The sequence below is a fragment of the Nesoenas mayeri genome (assembly GCF_963082525.1).
Source record: "Nesoenas mayeri genome assembly, chromosome: 1".
NCBI lineage: Eukaryota > Metazoa > Chordata > Aves > Columbiformes > Columbidae > Nesoenas > Nesoenas mayeri.
In genome coordinates, this window is record NC_137541.1 from 40,048,103 (window position 1) to 40,064,196 (window position 16,094).

Below are 16,094 nucleotides of genomic sequence, written 5' to 3' on the forward strand. Positions count from 1 at the left end.
AATTTCAGTATTTCTTTCTGTATTACAGTTCAGCATAGTTTAGTTTTTCTTGCTGGTTGTTTTTTGGTTTTTGGTTTTTGTTTTTGTTTTTTTTTTATTTAATTATGTAACTTTCTAAGGTATTTTTCCTAGACTTTTCTACACTGAAGTGCAGGTTCTTCCTGGGTTGGGAATTTGGTAGGGTTTTTTTCTCCTATGTATTACCTTTCAGCATTAAACTGAATCTGTTCTTGTGTTCATAGCATTGTTGGGAAATTCAGGTTGGAAAGGACCTTGTGAGGTCTCTCGACTGACCTGCTCTGAGCAGGGTCAGCTATGAGGTCAGACGAGGTTACAAGTGATTTTTATCAAGTCTGGCCCTGAAAACCTTGAAGCAAGGAGACTACAAAACGTCTCTGGACTAAATAGTTCCAGTGTTTCACGGTCTTCATAGTGAAAGAGTCATCTTCTATCCAGTCTGGACTTACCTTATTTCAACTTATGCGTATTGTTTCTTGAGTCTGACTCCTTGCTGACCTCCTTGTAGATATAGACAGGCTGCTGTTAGGTCTCTCTAAAGCTGCCTCTTCTCCAGGCGGAACAAGGCCTGCTTCCTCAGCCTCTCTTCACAGGAGAAGTGTTCTGGCTCCTTAAGCATCTTGATGCCCTACTGCATCCCATTTATGGATGTATTTCTTGTACCAGGGGCCCAAAATCAGGTATGTTAGACCATACCTGGAATAATAAGCACTGAGAAGAGACAATAATCAGGTCCCTCATCTACTGGCAATGCTCTTAATAAAGCCTGGGTTACTGTTGACCTTTCCTGCCAGGGCACGTTACTGGCTCATGGTCAGCTTGCTATCTGCCAATACCTTTTGCACAGAACTGCTCCCCAGCCAGTCTCCAGTGTATGGTTGCCAGGGCCTCTCAGGTGCAGGGCTTTGTGTTTGTCCTGTCTGAATTCATACAGTTCCGTTCCTCCAGCCTCTCTAGGTCCGTCTGAACAGCAACCCTGCCCTTGGACCTGTTGATTTAACCTCTTCACCCCAGTTAGGCATTATCTTAAAATTCTGACTAGAGTACACCCTACCTGGCCCTTCAAGTCATTGGTAAAGTTGTTTAATGGACTTGCCCTAGGGTAGACCACTGAAGCACCCCACTTGATACCAGCCTCCAGGTAGCATACAACACAGTAACTGTCATAATCTGAGCCCGACTAGCCAACTGTCCTGCCAGTCCAGTTGTTCATTTTAAAGAGGAATTTTTTAACTAGTTCACCTAGTTCACTAATACTCAATTTCTTGAAGTTCCTGTGTCCTCTTTTAGTGTCTTGGTGCATTTTATTGTTAGCTTTTTATCAGTGAAAACCTACCAATTAATCTTTATTTTGTGTGTGGACCAGTTTCTCTGTTTCTGAGTACTTTCTCACTCTGACTGATTTTTCTTGGTGGATTTCTCATGAGAAACTTCGTCATTGCTTTTCTCTAAGTTACATGAAGCCCAGCTTTTTTATTTTTTTATTTTTTTTTCTCCAGTGCTGACATAATTGTACGATATCTTCTTCACTTCTTGTTGTAGTCTAACCCCAGCCAGCAACAAGAACCACATACTGCTTGCTCACCCCACTCCGCCGTGGGATGGAGAGGAGAATTGGGAAACAAAAGAGGAAGCTAGTGGGTTGAATAAAAACAGTTTAACAGAACATCAAAAGGGAAAAGACAAACAGTAACAGTAATAACAATGAAAGAAAATACAAAGCGAGGGATACACAATGCAGTCGCTCACCATGTGGCAACACCAATGCACAGTCCACTCCCAAGTAGTGATTTCCCTGGCAGTGATCACAAACACTGGTCTGCAGCTCACACTTGAACATTCTATCTCTGAACCCCCTGGTCCTGTCCTGTCCCAGAACGATAGAGATCTGGACAGCAGCTCACACCAAACACAATCAGGCCACACTGCTGGTCCAAACAACCACGAACCCCCAGACTGCAGCGACTCTCCCCAGGCAGTGGGTGCTCCCCAATTTTATTCTGAGCATGATGTCATATGGTATTATATATCCCTCTGGGCAATTTGGGTCAATTGTGTACCCTCACAGCTTCCTGTGAAAATTAACCCTATCTCAGCTGACCCAGCACAGTTTTTTATGGTACAGATTTTAGTCATTTCAGATACTTCTGGTTACTGTCTGAAGTAGAGCAAGCTGATCGACATTTCTTAAAGTAGGTGGAATTTTCTAGTTGCTTTAAAACAGATTGTGCCTGAACCTACAATCTTGTTGTTTCTAGCTCAGGTGATTTCCCCCCCCCCCCCCCCCCCCCCCCCCCCCCCCCCCCATCTTAATTATTTGCCCACTTCTCTTGGAAATTGTAATTTTGATAGATATGCATGTTAGATGATAATGTGTTTGGAGCAGCTATGTCACTAGCATTCTTCATATAAAATTCATATTAAACCAAGCCTTTTATTGGCTGTACTTCAGCAGTTGCCTTGTCCTCGTGGTGGTTGTCTAGATGTTCTGCTTCTCATTCAAATTTATTGTTAATGATCTAATAAAATAATTTCCTATTACTTTCTAAGTTTTTGTTGGTTTTAAAATAATTCCCATTTTACACTTGAGTTTTTATGATCTCTCCTTTTCTATATCTCCATTAAATTGATTTTCTATTTTATATGGGAATCTTGCTGGATTGGCTCTAAGGCTGTATTTCACTTTTCTTCCCAGTACTGACCACAAACTATTCCCTTGCTTGCCATCATCTGAGTTGTACCTCTCTCACACCAGCAACAGGCTAAAACACCCTGATTTCAGGTTATGTAAAACGTTTCAGGTTATGTTAAACGTTTACCCTCACTCACATAACTGTGGTTTTTTTCGCTGTGTGTCTACAAATCTGTACCCATTTTACCAGTTGTCAAGCTTATGTTTTAACATCTGCAACAAAAGAATTAGGGAATTAATACTTTTCTGTTTTGCTACCGGATGTTAGGGCTCTTGAGATTCAAGTATGGACTGAGGCGCACATAGGTTTCAGTGTGTCTGATATGGTGGGAATATGTGGATAAAAGTCCAAGTTACTGACAAAACTGTAATGCAAAATTTTATTACTTTCAAACATTACTTTTAAATGAAAATGCTGTTTTGACTGTGAGTCACATGGGTACGTGTTTACAAATGTGAAATTACCTTACACCTATTTGGTTGACAGTCTTGTCTCCTGGATGTCATTACCATCTCACAGATAAACAGTTTCTCAGTTCATTTGTGGTTTTGCTTAGGGCTGTGTCTGTGCAGGCAAATAATGTAACTTCTGTTATCCTTGTTAGATGTCAATATGCAGATAATGTTTTTTTGTCAGTGTTTTTGACCTGTCAACAGGATGAAGGTACAAATGAGTAAACTTGACTCTTTTGGGGGAGAGTAGGGGCACAAGAGAAAGTGGCTGCTGGATTTTGGGTTGTTTTGGGTTTGGTTTGTTTTTTTTTTACTCCTTCAAAGACTGACTAAACCATGTTATCTTTATTGACTGAATAGTGCTTCCTTCCTCTTTCTGGCTTAATGTAGTGGATCATGGATTTGTGTGTGATTATGATTTAGTTGCTTTGTTGTATGGCTTATTGAGTGCCGCTGTGTGGCCTGTTTGCTGGCTTCATGTGAAGCAGAGCATTGCTAACTGTATATCTGGATGCTTATATAAAATATTAAGTGCGTGTGTTGAATTTTTGTATAAAGAGAAGAATATTTTGCTACCTGTGTAAGAAATTCTGGCCAAATGAAGTAATTAAATGAAGAATGTGTAATTAATTAGTGATCAAATATAATCTAAATCTTCCTGGCTAAAGAAATTACTGCAAATGTATGCTAAAACTGTATTTTAAAAGCAAACAATTAAGCAGAAAGCTTCCTTAGTGCCCTTGGAATCTTTTAACATGTGAGCCAAAGGAAATGCCTACCTTATGTTGTCATTGGAACAGCATCTATTTGAGGTTCCCTTAGGCCTCTTTTTTACCCTGCGAACTAAGTATGCGTGAGCACCGAAAGTCTCTTTTTCATATAAAAGTTGTTTTATTTCACAAGAAGTACTCTGCTTTTGCAGTAGTTACTTTCTGTGGTTAATAAACTTATTTGAAAACTCTATAGTTTTTCTCCGGAGATGTTGATAGATATAACTGCTGAATTCCTGCTTTAAATATAAGGAAGAAGTGGTAGAAGCCATACTTATTCAGAATGATAAAGAAAGCCCAGAACAGAACAACACTTAGAACCTAGACACCCTGACTGATTATCTTCTGCCATAGCCATTAAATCATTCTTTTTCCCCTTGTAAGATTTTCTGAAAATTGTGCTATAAAAGTATATGATAGCAATGGGGTTGGAGATGTACATATGTTGCTAAGAAACTACGTGATCTGTTCTGGACAAGCCACTGTGAGAAAGTGGTTGTCTTAAGTTGTTGCGCATGGAAAAGGGCCACTTTAGGTGATGTGCATTTTGCTCCACCGATTTCTGACCTGCAATGCTTGCCTTTGCAGATGGAACATGAGGATTTTGTAATGGAGGGGCATGGCAAGACTCCACCTCCTGGTGAAGAAAACAAACAGTGAGTCACACGTTTATTTAAAAAGGGCCTTACCATAGTCAATGGTGTGAAGCACTCTTGTTTAAATGTGCTGGGAGCATTGGTTGTTCATTGGTGCTTGCCCTTTTGATTCCTTAAGTATCCATGTGTAAAAGTGGATGGTGACTGAAAAAAAAAAAAAAAAAAGCATGATGTTGACTTGCCTTAAATTTAAAACCATAGAAATATATGTTGCACTTTCAGATGGTAAATCAGAAGTTATTATAAAAGGAAACATTCTGGAAGCTTGGCACTGAGGTAGTGAGTTTGTACATGAAGTTTTTATACAGCTTTTCTTCATTGAAATAACACGAAATATGATAGAACCAGGGCCTTCCTTTTGGTATGCATGTCGTAGATTGGTCCTCTTTGAAATACAAGTCTTACTTCTTTAGATTGTGTTTTAATAGAGGAACAGAAATTATAAACAAAATGCTTTTTCAAGGATGAGCAGTTTAAAATGCTGGTACTTAGTGCTTTAGGGAAAGCAGCTTGATCAGAAAAGAAAATGACAGATGTCCTTAAGCAAAAGGTATATAGAAAGTGTCTTTTTCATACAACTTTAAAACGAAATCCAGTAGTGGTTGAGTTTTTTCATGGGTTTTTGTTCAGATGGGAAGAACAGTGTCTTCTCCTAGAAGTATTGCAGTGATAGTTGTCCTCCATATTCTTTCCTTTAGTTAATGCTATGGTAATTCAATTTTTATATCATTATTTTTTTAATTTTGTGACCTGCCTTTTGGTGCAAGCAAGAAGATGATCTTTGGGAAATACACAGAGCACTTTTTCCTGTGCCTAGTTGGATGTGCCTTCATGAGAAGGAGGAAATTCTCATTGATCAGCAGAACACTGGTTGCAGAAAGGCTGGGATTTGACTTGGGGTGAAGGTCTTCCTTACCTTTTGAATAAGGTAGCAACTGTAAGTCCACTGCTTCTGCAGCAGTGAGAAACTTTCTGAGGTAGTCCAGATGAGTTCAGGGAGGTTCTAGTACTGAACATGCACATTCTTTCCATCATGGAAGTAATTGCTGCTATTCCTTTATATTCAGACTGCCCAGCTTATTGTGGTACCCAGAAATACGCAGCTTGTTGAAACAGTAACTTTCTGAAAGTTCCAGAAGAAAAATCAGTGCAGAAATTAAAAGTAAGGGTTAAACTTCTGTTTTTCAGAATTGGTTCTTAGGTATCTAGTAGAATAATGAATCATGATATTGTAGTGAATAATATGAGGGATGTTGTATTGGATTTATCGTAAACTTGTGTTTGCTGTCTTATTTTAGGTGCAAGTGGAAGGCAGAATTACTTTACAGTTGACCTGATTTCTAATTAGAGCTTTTCATGTGCCTTACAACATTGTCTCTTCTCTAAAATGATGGTTATTAGAAAATATGAGATCAGTGGTAGGCAGGATTTTTATTTTTGTAACTAATGTGTTTGTGTTCAGATGGCATCTGGGATCTTGTCATACAGATTCTGCCCTAAGGAGTATAATTCTTAAGTGTTGTTAATAATATTTTGATAGAAGTCTAAAGGTGCAATTTTAGTAATGCAGCTGAGAAATCAAGATACTTGTTTTGTGCAACTGTAGCATGCCAGCAAAGTCCTACTGTGAGAATTGCTCTTAAATTTGAATTAGTCACTTGAATCTTCTACCTACAATCTCAAATTTTCAACTACCAAACAAAATTGCCTTGGTAGAGCTTACCTCTTGTTGTAAGTCACATGGATCTGGCATCTGAGATAAACTAATGATTATCACACAAACGATCAGTAATTTGTATTCTTAAGTCACTCCAAAAAGCTGCACTGATTTCAAATCTTTGGCTGCAGATCTTGAAATAAAAGAAAAAAATGAACTTACCTTTTGTATTACTACTTACTTGTGTTAGGGATTAGTTGTACATCCTGGAGTGGGTCTAGTGAAGGGCCACAGAGAGGGACTGGAGAAGCTGAGAGAACTGGGACTGTTTAGCTTTGAGAAGACTCGGCGGAGGATTGTATCCATGTGCATAAATATCACCTGATGAGGAGACTGAGGAGACTAAGGAAGACTGAGCCAAACTCTTCACAGTTGAGGGTGGTGGAGGCAAGAGGCAATGGGCATAAACTGAATTACAGGACACTCCTCTCAAACAAAAGGAAAAAAAATGCTTTTTTTACAAAAAAAAAAAAAAACAAACTGTGAAATGTGGTCAGACCTTTGGAAAATGTTGCACAGAAAAGGTGTGCCTTCTTTGTCTTAAGATATTCAAAACCCAGCTGGACACAACCCTGAGCAACCTATTGTAGTTAACCCTACTTTGAGCAAAGGAGTGGGACTGATGATCTTGGAGATCCCTTCCGCCTCTAATGATTCTGTGTACCTGTGTTTACTGTTGTCCTCCTGATTGGTTTTAAATAAAATTGGAGCTTGTTAGTGAAAAGTAGATCGTAAATTTGAATGTAGAGTTAGACATTAACTACAAAAACAACTGGAGATGCTTCCTTCCCTTTCTAGCTGCTCATCAGACTTTCTAGAGTTTGTTGCCTCTATAGCCATGCAGATGGGATTTATTTTTTTTTTAGTGTTTCTAATTTACTTTCCTGAAAAGCTGGCCATGTTAATTTAATTGCCTTTCATAGGCATCCTGATCTGGGGAAACTGTTACTGAGATTGTGGAGGAATTATTTACAAGATACAGTTTCAGCAACTGACCTGCAAGGGAGCTCACTTGCACCAGAGTGCTGGAGCACAGTCAGCCAGTGTTAACCTCCTAGGCAAGCCCACTAATTTCTCAATATTTAACTGCATTCCAAGGACTCAAATTTTGAGTGGGCAATGAAAGAACAGAAATAAAAAGATAATTCTGAGAGACTTTCAATAGAAGCAGTAGTTCTTACCTAGCCACAGTTTCACATGAAATTTACTTTGCTGAAGTATAGCTTCATAAGGGATTACAAGGAGCAAGCATCCATGGATGACTTCTGATACTTTATTTCTGCAATGTGACAGACTATTTTCACTCAGTTTTACTCAAGGATAAAAACTTGGCATTGCAAGAATACCTTCTAGTATTGGGAAACACACAAAACAACAACAGCTTCAGTCTCACAAACGTTTCTTTTGCTGAATGGAACAGTTCTGTTGGGTAGACTTACTGTACTAAAGTTGCAGCATTTTGAGATTGGTTTTTTTTTTTTTTTTGCTGAACTGTAGATTATACCTGAGAACTGTGGTCTGCTGGTATATGCTGTTAGACTGCATACAAGAAATCTTCAACTGATCATTTAGAACATGAATGTAATTGATTTCAGTTGAAGCTAATTGTGAAGAAGAGTTATCCATTCAAAATCCTTAGTACAACTGAAATATGGAAAGGGTTTACTCATCTCAAGTCCTGTGAGAGATTTGTAGCTTATGCACAGTACTTGTGTCACAAGACTGTTGAGGTTGTGCAGCAATGATGGTTGCCACTTACTCTAAAACCTACACTTCAAAAGAAGTGAGTGTGCTTGGTCTCGATAATGGCTGTCTTGGTCCATGCTGCTTCTTCTTAAGCCTAGCAGTGTTCAAGAAGAGCCTGGACAATGCCCTCAGACACATGGTATGAACTGTGGTGTTGTAGTATGCAGGGACAGGAGTTGGACTCAATGATCCTTGTAGGTCCCTTCCACCTCAGGACATTCTGTGATTCTTCTCCAGTAGAGGACCAGTGGATTCATTGAAAAATTGTTACTTCTTAGTTTTTAAGTACTCAGTAAATTCCTCTTTTCTCTCCGCATTCTGGTATGTGATAAAACTGTTACACTTGGCCACATTATTTTATGTGGCTAAAACATTTGGTAGGAAACCCCTTTCCCTCCCAAAGGAAAAGTTTGGAGAAAGGTCAGTAACGTCCTGTTCAATTGCAGGTGGATGTTTTGTTAAAGGCATTCTCTGGTATCTTTAGCCATTATGAAGATGTTGACCTGAATTTCCATGCTTAAGGAGTAAATATCTTCCTCCAAAATACTTTTTACGTGCCAGTAGCTTCCTGCTGCTTTACCAGTTGTAATAGGGCTTTTACTTTTTCACTGCTAGAGCAAAGATTAACAGGCGACTTTGATCCAGAAACATCTTTCTGAAACAGTCAGACTTCTGTTGATGAGCAGAGAGCAGCTTCTCCTTATACTTTTTTGGACATAGGAAAAAAAAAATTCTACTGAAGTCCTTAAATTGAGGTTGTGCTCCTGGTTCTAGGAGTATTAATTAGCAACTCAGCCTGTGCTAATAAATCATCCCCTGCTGTCACCACCAGAAACTTATGCACCTTGATCTATTAGTGAAAGGGTTTGTGTAATGAAAATCTACTCCTTTTTATAAGAAAAATATAAATGTTTTCATATTCCTGACTGACACACAGAGAGATCTATTTGACAGTAGCTATTCAGACAAAAAGTGAGCCAAGCTCATACTCATGTTTACTAGCAAGGTAAGCCAAGCTACTACTGCTGTCTGAAATAACTCAGCTGGACATTCCCCACCTGCTGTTTTGCAGTAATGGGAGAAAAAACTTCAACTCTCTTGTCAGTTTGTACATCTGGAATTGATTCGTATTGTGGGAAAGATAGCAAATTAAGATCATTTCCATAAGTTACAAAGTGTCATTGGTTAGACCTACTGGAGGCCCTTTTCCCTGGCTTGATAGTTGAATGTACAGATTCTGAGACAAGGACTTTTAATGAGAACTTTCAAAATTGCAGTAATTCCAGGAAGAGATTGCAACCAGTGAGGATGACAACATTTTCATTTTAAATTTGTTAATATTCTCTTATATTATTCATTGACATTTCAGCAGAAATATTGAATGTCTCTCTGGATTTGTGTGACACTACCATTAGAAGAAAGCAGTAGCTAAAATGACCTAAGCTGGAAACAGGGATCATAGATTAATAAAACAATTTAAGATGGGACATCTGAAAGTCATCTAGTCCAATCCAGTGCTCAAAGGGGTGCCAGATTTTAAGTGAGATCTAACTTCTAAGTTGTATTAGACTTCTCAGGATTGCCCTTTCTGGGTAATCTTTTGCAGTGTTTTATCACTCCCATGGTGAAAAAAAATTCCTGCTATTCAGGAAGAACTTAGCTTGTTGCAATTTATGTCCATTGCCTTTCATCTTCCATCATGCATGTCTGAAAGCGTGGTTTAGTCTTCATTAAAACTTAGTTCCATGTTTGCTTACACAGCAAAATTATTCCCCTTCTCACCTCCTCTGCTTATTTTTGTCCTTTTAAAACTAAGTGAAACAAGCTCTATCAGCCTTTCCTTGTATTTCAAATTAAGGACCCAGTTAATAAACCAGTTTCCTGCACTTTCATCAGATTGTATATAATTATACATATAAATATCACTGCCACAGTGGCATAAAATGACCAATCTTACTCTTTCATAGTGTTGCTGAAAACTATAAGAAGTCTGAAGTAGTACATCCTGAAGATGTCTGCTTTGGTTGGTCAGATTGCCAGACATTGTTATGAAGTATTACAGTATTCTTTTGAAGGGTTTCTTCAGTCTTAAAGTCCCATGACGGACCCTAGCCATAGCTTGTGTCCCTATAGCATAAAACACTGTTCTTACAAATTTAAAGTAAACAGTTGGCTAAATGCTTGCGTAACGGGGGATTGTTTCATGTTTTAAGAACATTCCATATTACAGAAGGTATTGAGACTTGTCTTGAGTGCAATTGCATTTTTTAAATTTATTGGCAGTACCAACATAAGCAGAACGGTTTTTTTCAGAAGATTCATGCTGGGATTTTCAAAGTAGCCTCCAAATCCTAATGCAGATTATAATCTCAGATTTGGGGCACATAAATTTTGGGTATGCCTTCAAATACTTTTGAAATTCATGACAAGTTATGTCTTTCCTTGAAAATATCAACAGTTATGTTCAAAAATAAAGGCATAACTGATTTTTTTGGTTGCTGACTTTTCTGTATGTGTATAGAATAAGTAACCCATTAAAGAAGCATCCCACACTGAAGTCCTCTGTCTGACATCCTAACAAGCCACCACAGAGACATGTGCTATGTCTGTAGTGGCCATACCACACACTTTTGTCACAGGCTATTGCTGTTCCGTCAGAATACACTTCAGTCCTGGTGATAATTCAGGCTAGCTCTGGGATTGCCATCTGAGTAGTAGAGTTCTAACTTTGAATTTTTTTTTCCTTTATGTCCTTGGATATTTGAAAAGATATTTGAGGGTATAAGACCATTAGTCTAAAGATAAAACTGGTCCAACTGAGGTTTAAGGAATATTTTCATCACCTTCATATTGTAGAAGTCTTTTTACTCCCTGCAGTGGAATGAGTGGCAGGACAAGTTTGCATTTGAAGGCAGCTCTACCTGTGTATATAAGGGGGGCCTGAGGCATGGAGAAGAAGATTGCTCTTTGTTGTGCAATTGAGTGGGTTGAAATGGATGAGACAGCAGTGAATTCTGTATCTGTAGAGGCAGCTGTGTTGTAGCCGTAAGACTGGTAAGTCAATTATGTTGCAAAAGCTGGCTTGCACCCCTTTACAGTACAATAGTTCTGAACAATGTAACAAAAATATGCAGAATTAATAATTAAAACTTAAGGACCTTAAAATGCAAAAGTTCCTTCAATTGCTTTCCATATTTTACCAGTTTAATATTATATTTAAATCTATTGAAATTTTTGTACTTTAAGTTAGAGGTAATACCCACAGGAAAAGTCTAGTCCGAATATACTAAGCAAAAATGACTTAAAATTGGGCGTTCACTTCTGCAAGTTAGTCTTGAAAAAAATTTTAATTGTAATTTCATTATTTTTAAGATTCCTCATTTCATCTGTTGTTTTTTTTTTTTTTTCTTTCAAACCATAAATTAGGAAGTAGCAAGGAATATAGCACTGTATATCTTATTTTGTCATTAACAGATACAGGCTTTCCATGTAACTCAGCAAACCCACACTGTTCGTGTACTATTATTTTGCAAGTATTTTCTCAATACGAGGGAAAACAGAAGCAGGATGACTGTTAAGGGAGGAAAAAAGCCATGGGAGATCACCCAGATAAAAGTCAACTTTGGAAGTTAAGTTCCCACTTACTACCCCAATGTGTTTAACCTACACCGCTGCCGAATGTTGAGAGAGGAAGAGGTTTGTGGACAGGGAACATTCTAAGTGTGAATAGTTTGGCACTTCTTTTCCCTAGGATTTTATCATGCATTCTTCCAGATGTCTTGTGGTAAGAACAGGCTCGTTTGTTTGAGTTCCTTCTCAAACCCTGCCAAGATCTGTATTTGTCCTGTGTAGGAAGCACACAAAGCCTGCTTCTGAATTTGCAGTTGCATCTGATCAAGAGACTTCTTTCTTTACATTTGTTGTCTTTCCAAAGCAAGAGAAAAGTAGATTTTCCATTCCTGTTTGCTGATACATACGTATGATATTGCAAAGTACCCAGAGTAGATAATGTCACGTTATCCTTGATACCATCAGTTTCTCTAATCGTTAACATTAGTAGTAATTGTGATTGCTAGCAAAAAGGAGGGTTTTCTGGTTTACTGTTGTCTTGAAGAGCTTACTGTACTTAGAAAGGGACAGCATTTGCATACTGATCAAACTCCTAAAATCCCAGAGCCTCTTTATTTCAGACATCACCACACCCTCTACCCCTTGTCCTCTACTCTCTCTCCAGGAAGCAGAGTATCTATTGGACACTCTATATTGACATACCGAGTTCGTTGTCTCTGAAGTTTTGTTTTCCGATCTGGTTGCTTAATGGTTGTTCCCCCTCCCTCTCGGAAGTTGCCACTTCCTCAGGAGCTGCCTGAGGTAACTGCCCCTGATGTATCATTTCTATGGATGGCTGGACTTTGCTCTCTTTTCAGCATTTCATTGCCATTTAGATGGTGACTGTTGGATGACACCTTACATGGAAGTGAGATAACAGACTTTAAAGAACAGCAAGCAGAACCATTTAAGGGCTATTAATAGTTTTGAGCCCTAAGTTAGTGTTTGCGCTTATTCTTAATCTAACAATATATTTTAATTTAGACAGATTTCTGTGGTATCTAGACTGAGGTTAGTGCCACACACCATTTTGATTTGCTAAGGATTCACTTTTTGGGCTGTTACTACAAGTCAGTGGCCTCATAAATGTGCATGAAGTACAGTCCTAAAACTTCTTTTTTTCCAGTTGCTTAGTGCATTTTTCCCTGCTTCATTCTCTCCAAAGAATAAATACATTCATCAAGTCCCTCAAGTCTTTATGTATTTTTTTGTGTACAGCCAGATGAATGGTTGAATTTTCATTTCAATGAGGTAAAGAGGGGAAGGGAAAAAAGATCTAATGGTTGTATGTTATATTAGAGTTTGTGCTCTCTTCTTGTTTCCTGACTATCCACTGTGGCTTAGAGATACCAGACATTAAAGGATAGAAAAGGTTAATAGTCTTAAAGTCCCAAGACCTTCGTTTGGAGTTGCAGATTGCATCTAGACCCATCATGAACTCACTGTTACTGGTTAAAGAAAGGGAAGGAAGAAAAAACGCAAACTCTTTATTCCATGCAGAAGATATGACTTGCTTTGTATGACTAAAAATACTGCACTCTGTGGTCAACATGGTATGAATTAAAAACTTGTTTACAGAGATATTTTGGAACTCTTAAGCTATGTTGCTTCTCTGGCATGCTGTGATCTGGAAAGCTGGTATGATTTCTTTTACTCCTACCTAGATAGATGGAATTTGCTGAGCTCTTTGCCCTTCATCGAAGTTGATCATATTTGGGGGTCATACTGGTTTTAGGTTAGTGCACGCATTTGAATATATGTGACAGCTACAGCTTGTAGAATTTTCTGCATGGATAGCGAGCTGTTCCTTTCCTGACATTTCAAAGTAAAAGGCTGTACATGAAGGCAAATTACTTAGGGAAGATGTTCAAGTCACTTGGAAAGATCAGTTTACAGATTTTTGCAGCAATAAATAGTGCTTTTATTAGAAAAATGAGTCAAATTAGGGAGATCTTCTCTTACAGTAATCCACTGAATATGCATTCCTTTTGTATTCTGCTTTTACTTTGGGTTTTTGTGTTGAGCTTTTAATTTTTTTTTTTTTTTATTTAACTTAGCATATTATGGTTCCTTTAATGAGAACAAAGGAAAATGGGTTGGTGCCAGCTCCAGCCAAGATGCCAGAAATTCCTTTGCTCAGAGGTTTCCGGGCCAGTGATTGAACTCCCCATACTAAAACTAAAGGCAAGTTAAAACAATTTGTAGAGAGGTACTGGTCTAGCTCATAATAAATAAATAACTACAGTATAGCTTCCTTTTAGGGGGGTGGGGGCTAGGAAAGGACTAGAATAAGACTAACTCTTTCGGTCCAAAAGTCTTCCTTGTGTTTTGTGAGACCTCCCATAAGTATTTGTGAGAAATCTGCTTTGTGTGAGCAGACTAAACCAAAGTGAGTAGAGCATAGTGAATTTCAGTAGAAGCACGTCTAAAGGCTCCATATAAAAAAGGGGTCCTGTTGTGGTAAAGTGTTTATAGACATGAAAGATAAGCTTTTCATTAATTATTCCAACCTGGTCAGATGAAAGTGCTGGCTGCTATTTCTTTTAAAATGTTTAAAGCTTGGAGGCTTAAACAGAGGGAAGGAAGGATTTAACCAGTGAGGTTATTACTCCTTTTGAATTGCGTAGGAACAGCTATTGTTGATGGAAGGTAAGTTGAATCAGTCCTCTACCTGGCATGCTAATTCACTTGCTGTAAATAACCATTAGAAAGCAACCACTTGCTATATGTAGGAGTGGAGTGATAACCTATATGGTTTCCCTGAACATCTATTTATTTGAAAGTGATTTTCACTGATGTAGATAGAATTGCATAAAATGGATAAACTTTTCCTATTTCATTGGCATTTTGGCAGTTTACAGGATTTTAGAAATTGAAGAGGGAGAGCTTGTAGGATAGAATTATAGTCTCCAAAATCAAGCAGCTTCTGAGATTATAGTAAGGAGCAGATTAACCAAATTCTAATAATACTAGTTTGTACAAGTTCCCTTGCATGTTTTGTTACTGGAAAATACTCAGTTTCCACTGATATGGCTATAAAAACTCATTCAGCATTTAGAGGTGAATTTGATTGAGTGGGGAGACGTTTTGTGTCAATGCTTTCAATTCCTAGAACAGTTAAGTCTCATGCAATTGCTTTCCATGTCTGTGTCGTTCCTGAGTAAGTTTGGAGTGTCTTGTCCAGTTTTAGCTAATAATCATGTATATTTTGGGATTAGTTGCTGCACAAGCTATTTTTTGCCCGAGTACCGAAAGAGATGAAAAAAAATTATGGGAAGTGATTGACAATAGGACTTAATATACTGTTGGAGCGCTGGCATCAAGGGAGAATGGGCTGCCCCAGAAGCTGAGACTTAGTGCAGTAAAGTAGAGGTTCACTGTTGTGTGATGGAGATTCATAGGCAATAAGCTTTCAGTTCTCTTGTTGATGGAACAACTCTGTTAAAAGGCTGCTAGAAAGCTTTATCTTTCTCCAGTTTTGAAAGGGCATTTGAGGAGATTGAAGAAGGGGAGGCATGGTGATGGGTTATTTATAGGCTGAACAGCTAGGGAATGCATTGTGGTAGACTGAGGAAAAATTAGGTGGAAAACTGAGTGTTTGCAAAGTTGGTGAATGAAGTTTTCCTTCTGACTTGTTGTCTTTCTGTGAGCACTTCGTTCATGTACAGGGTGTAAACTTTGGCTTGGGCTTGAAGTCGTGTAGTTCTTAAGCTTCATATGCTGTGAAGTTTTCAGGCCTTGTATTCTTTCTTTTGTCCCTGGCAAGATATGAATGAGATCTGAGCTTTAGAATGTCTCCAAAGCACTATTGCAATGTAAGTTTTGAATAATAATAATAGCATGCCCGTTCCTAAAATGTGTTGATAGGTGCCTTTGTGTAAGGTATGCAAAAGCTGTTGTAACCTTTTCAGAAACAGAGCAACCTTTTCCTTTGCTGAACACTTTTTGTTATGGTATTTTTCTATGAAGAAAGAAGTTACATTATACTTTTGGTTACTATAGTTAAAAACCCCTGCCATCTCTGTTTTCACAATTCTGTAGCATAAAATGTTTTGCCACTTATGAAGTGTGAAAGGGGGGTTAACCCCAAAAGAAAACCCTAGTTTTCCTTAGGAATGGGTATTTTGTCCTTGAAGAATTCTTGAACACTTTAAAGTTTTGCACTCCTGCAGAAGGAGAGGTCATCTCTCTTGCACATAGGCTTACATGCAATTGCTGTGAAGACTTCAAATAAAGTAGTATGTTGATAGAGCCAGATTTAGCTATTGTCTTCACTTTTCAGAAGTGTTGGGCATTGAACATCTCTGTCTGTTCAGAGAAAATAATTTAAAAGTGATCTGAACTATCCCTTATCCAGAACTGAGAAGCCTTTGTCAAGTTCTGGTGGTTAACAAGTCCAGGAAGTAAGATGCTTTGAACTCCTGGTTTTAATC

At 38.2% G+C, this 16,094-nt stretch overlaps 1 protein-coding gene across 7 annotated transcripts in view; it reads left to right on the forward strand.

Annotated features, from left to right (window-relative positions):
• Window positions 1-16,094, forward strand: part of TNRC6B (trinucleotide repeat containing adaptor 6B) — a 131,270-nt gene that overhangs the window by 36,341 nt on the left and 78,835 nt on the right. For all 7 annotated transcript variants that reach the window (XM_080347486.1, XM_080347494.1, XM_080347488.1 and 4 more), the window contains one exon: window positions 4,522-4,589. In XM_080347486.1, coding sequence (XP_080203612.1) covers window positions 4,522-4,589 — 68 coding nt within the window. The remainder of the gene's footprint in view (window positions 1-4,521; window positions 4,590-16,094) is intronic.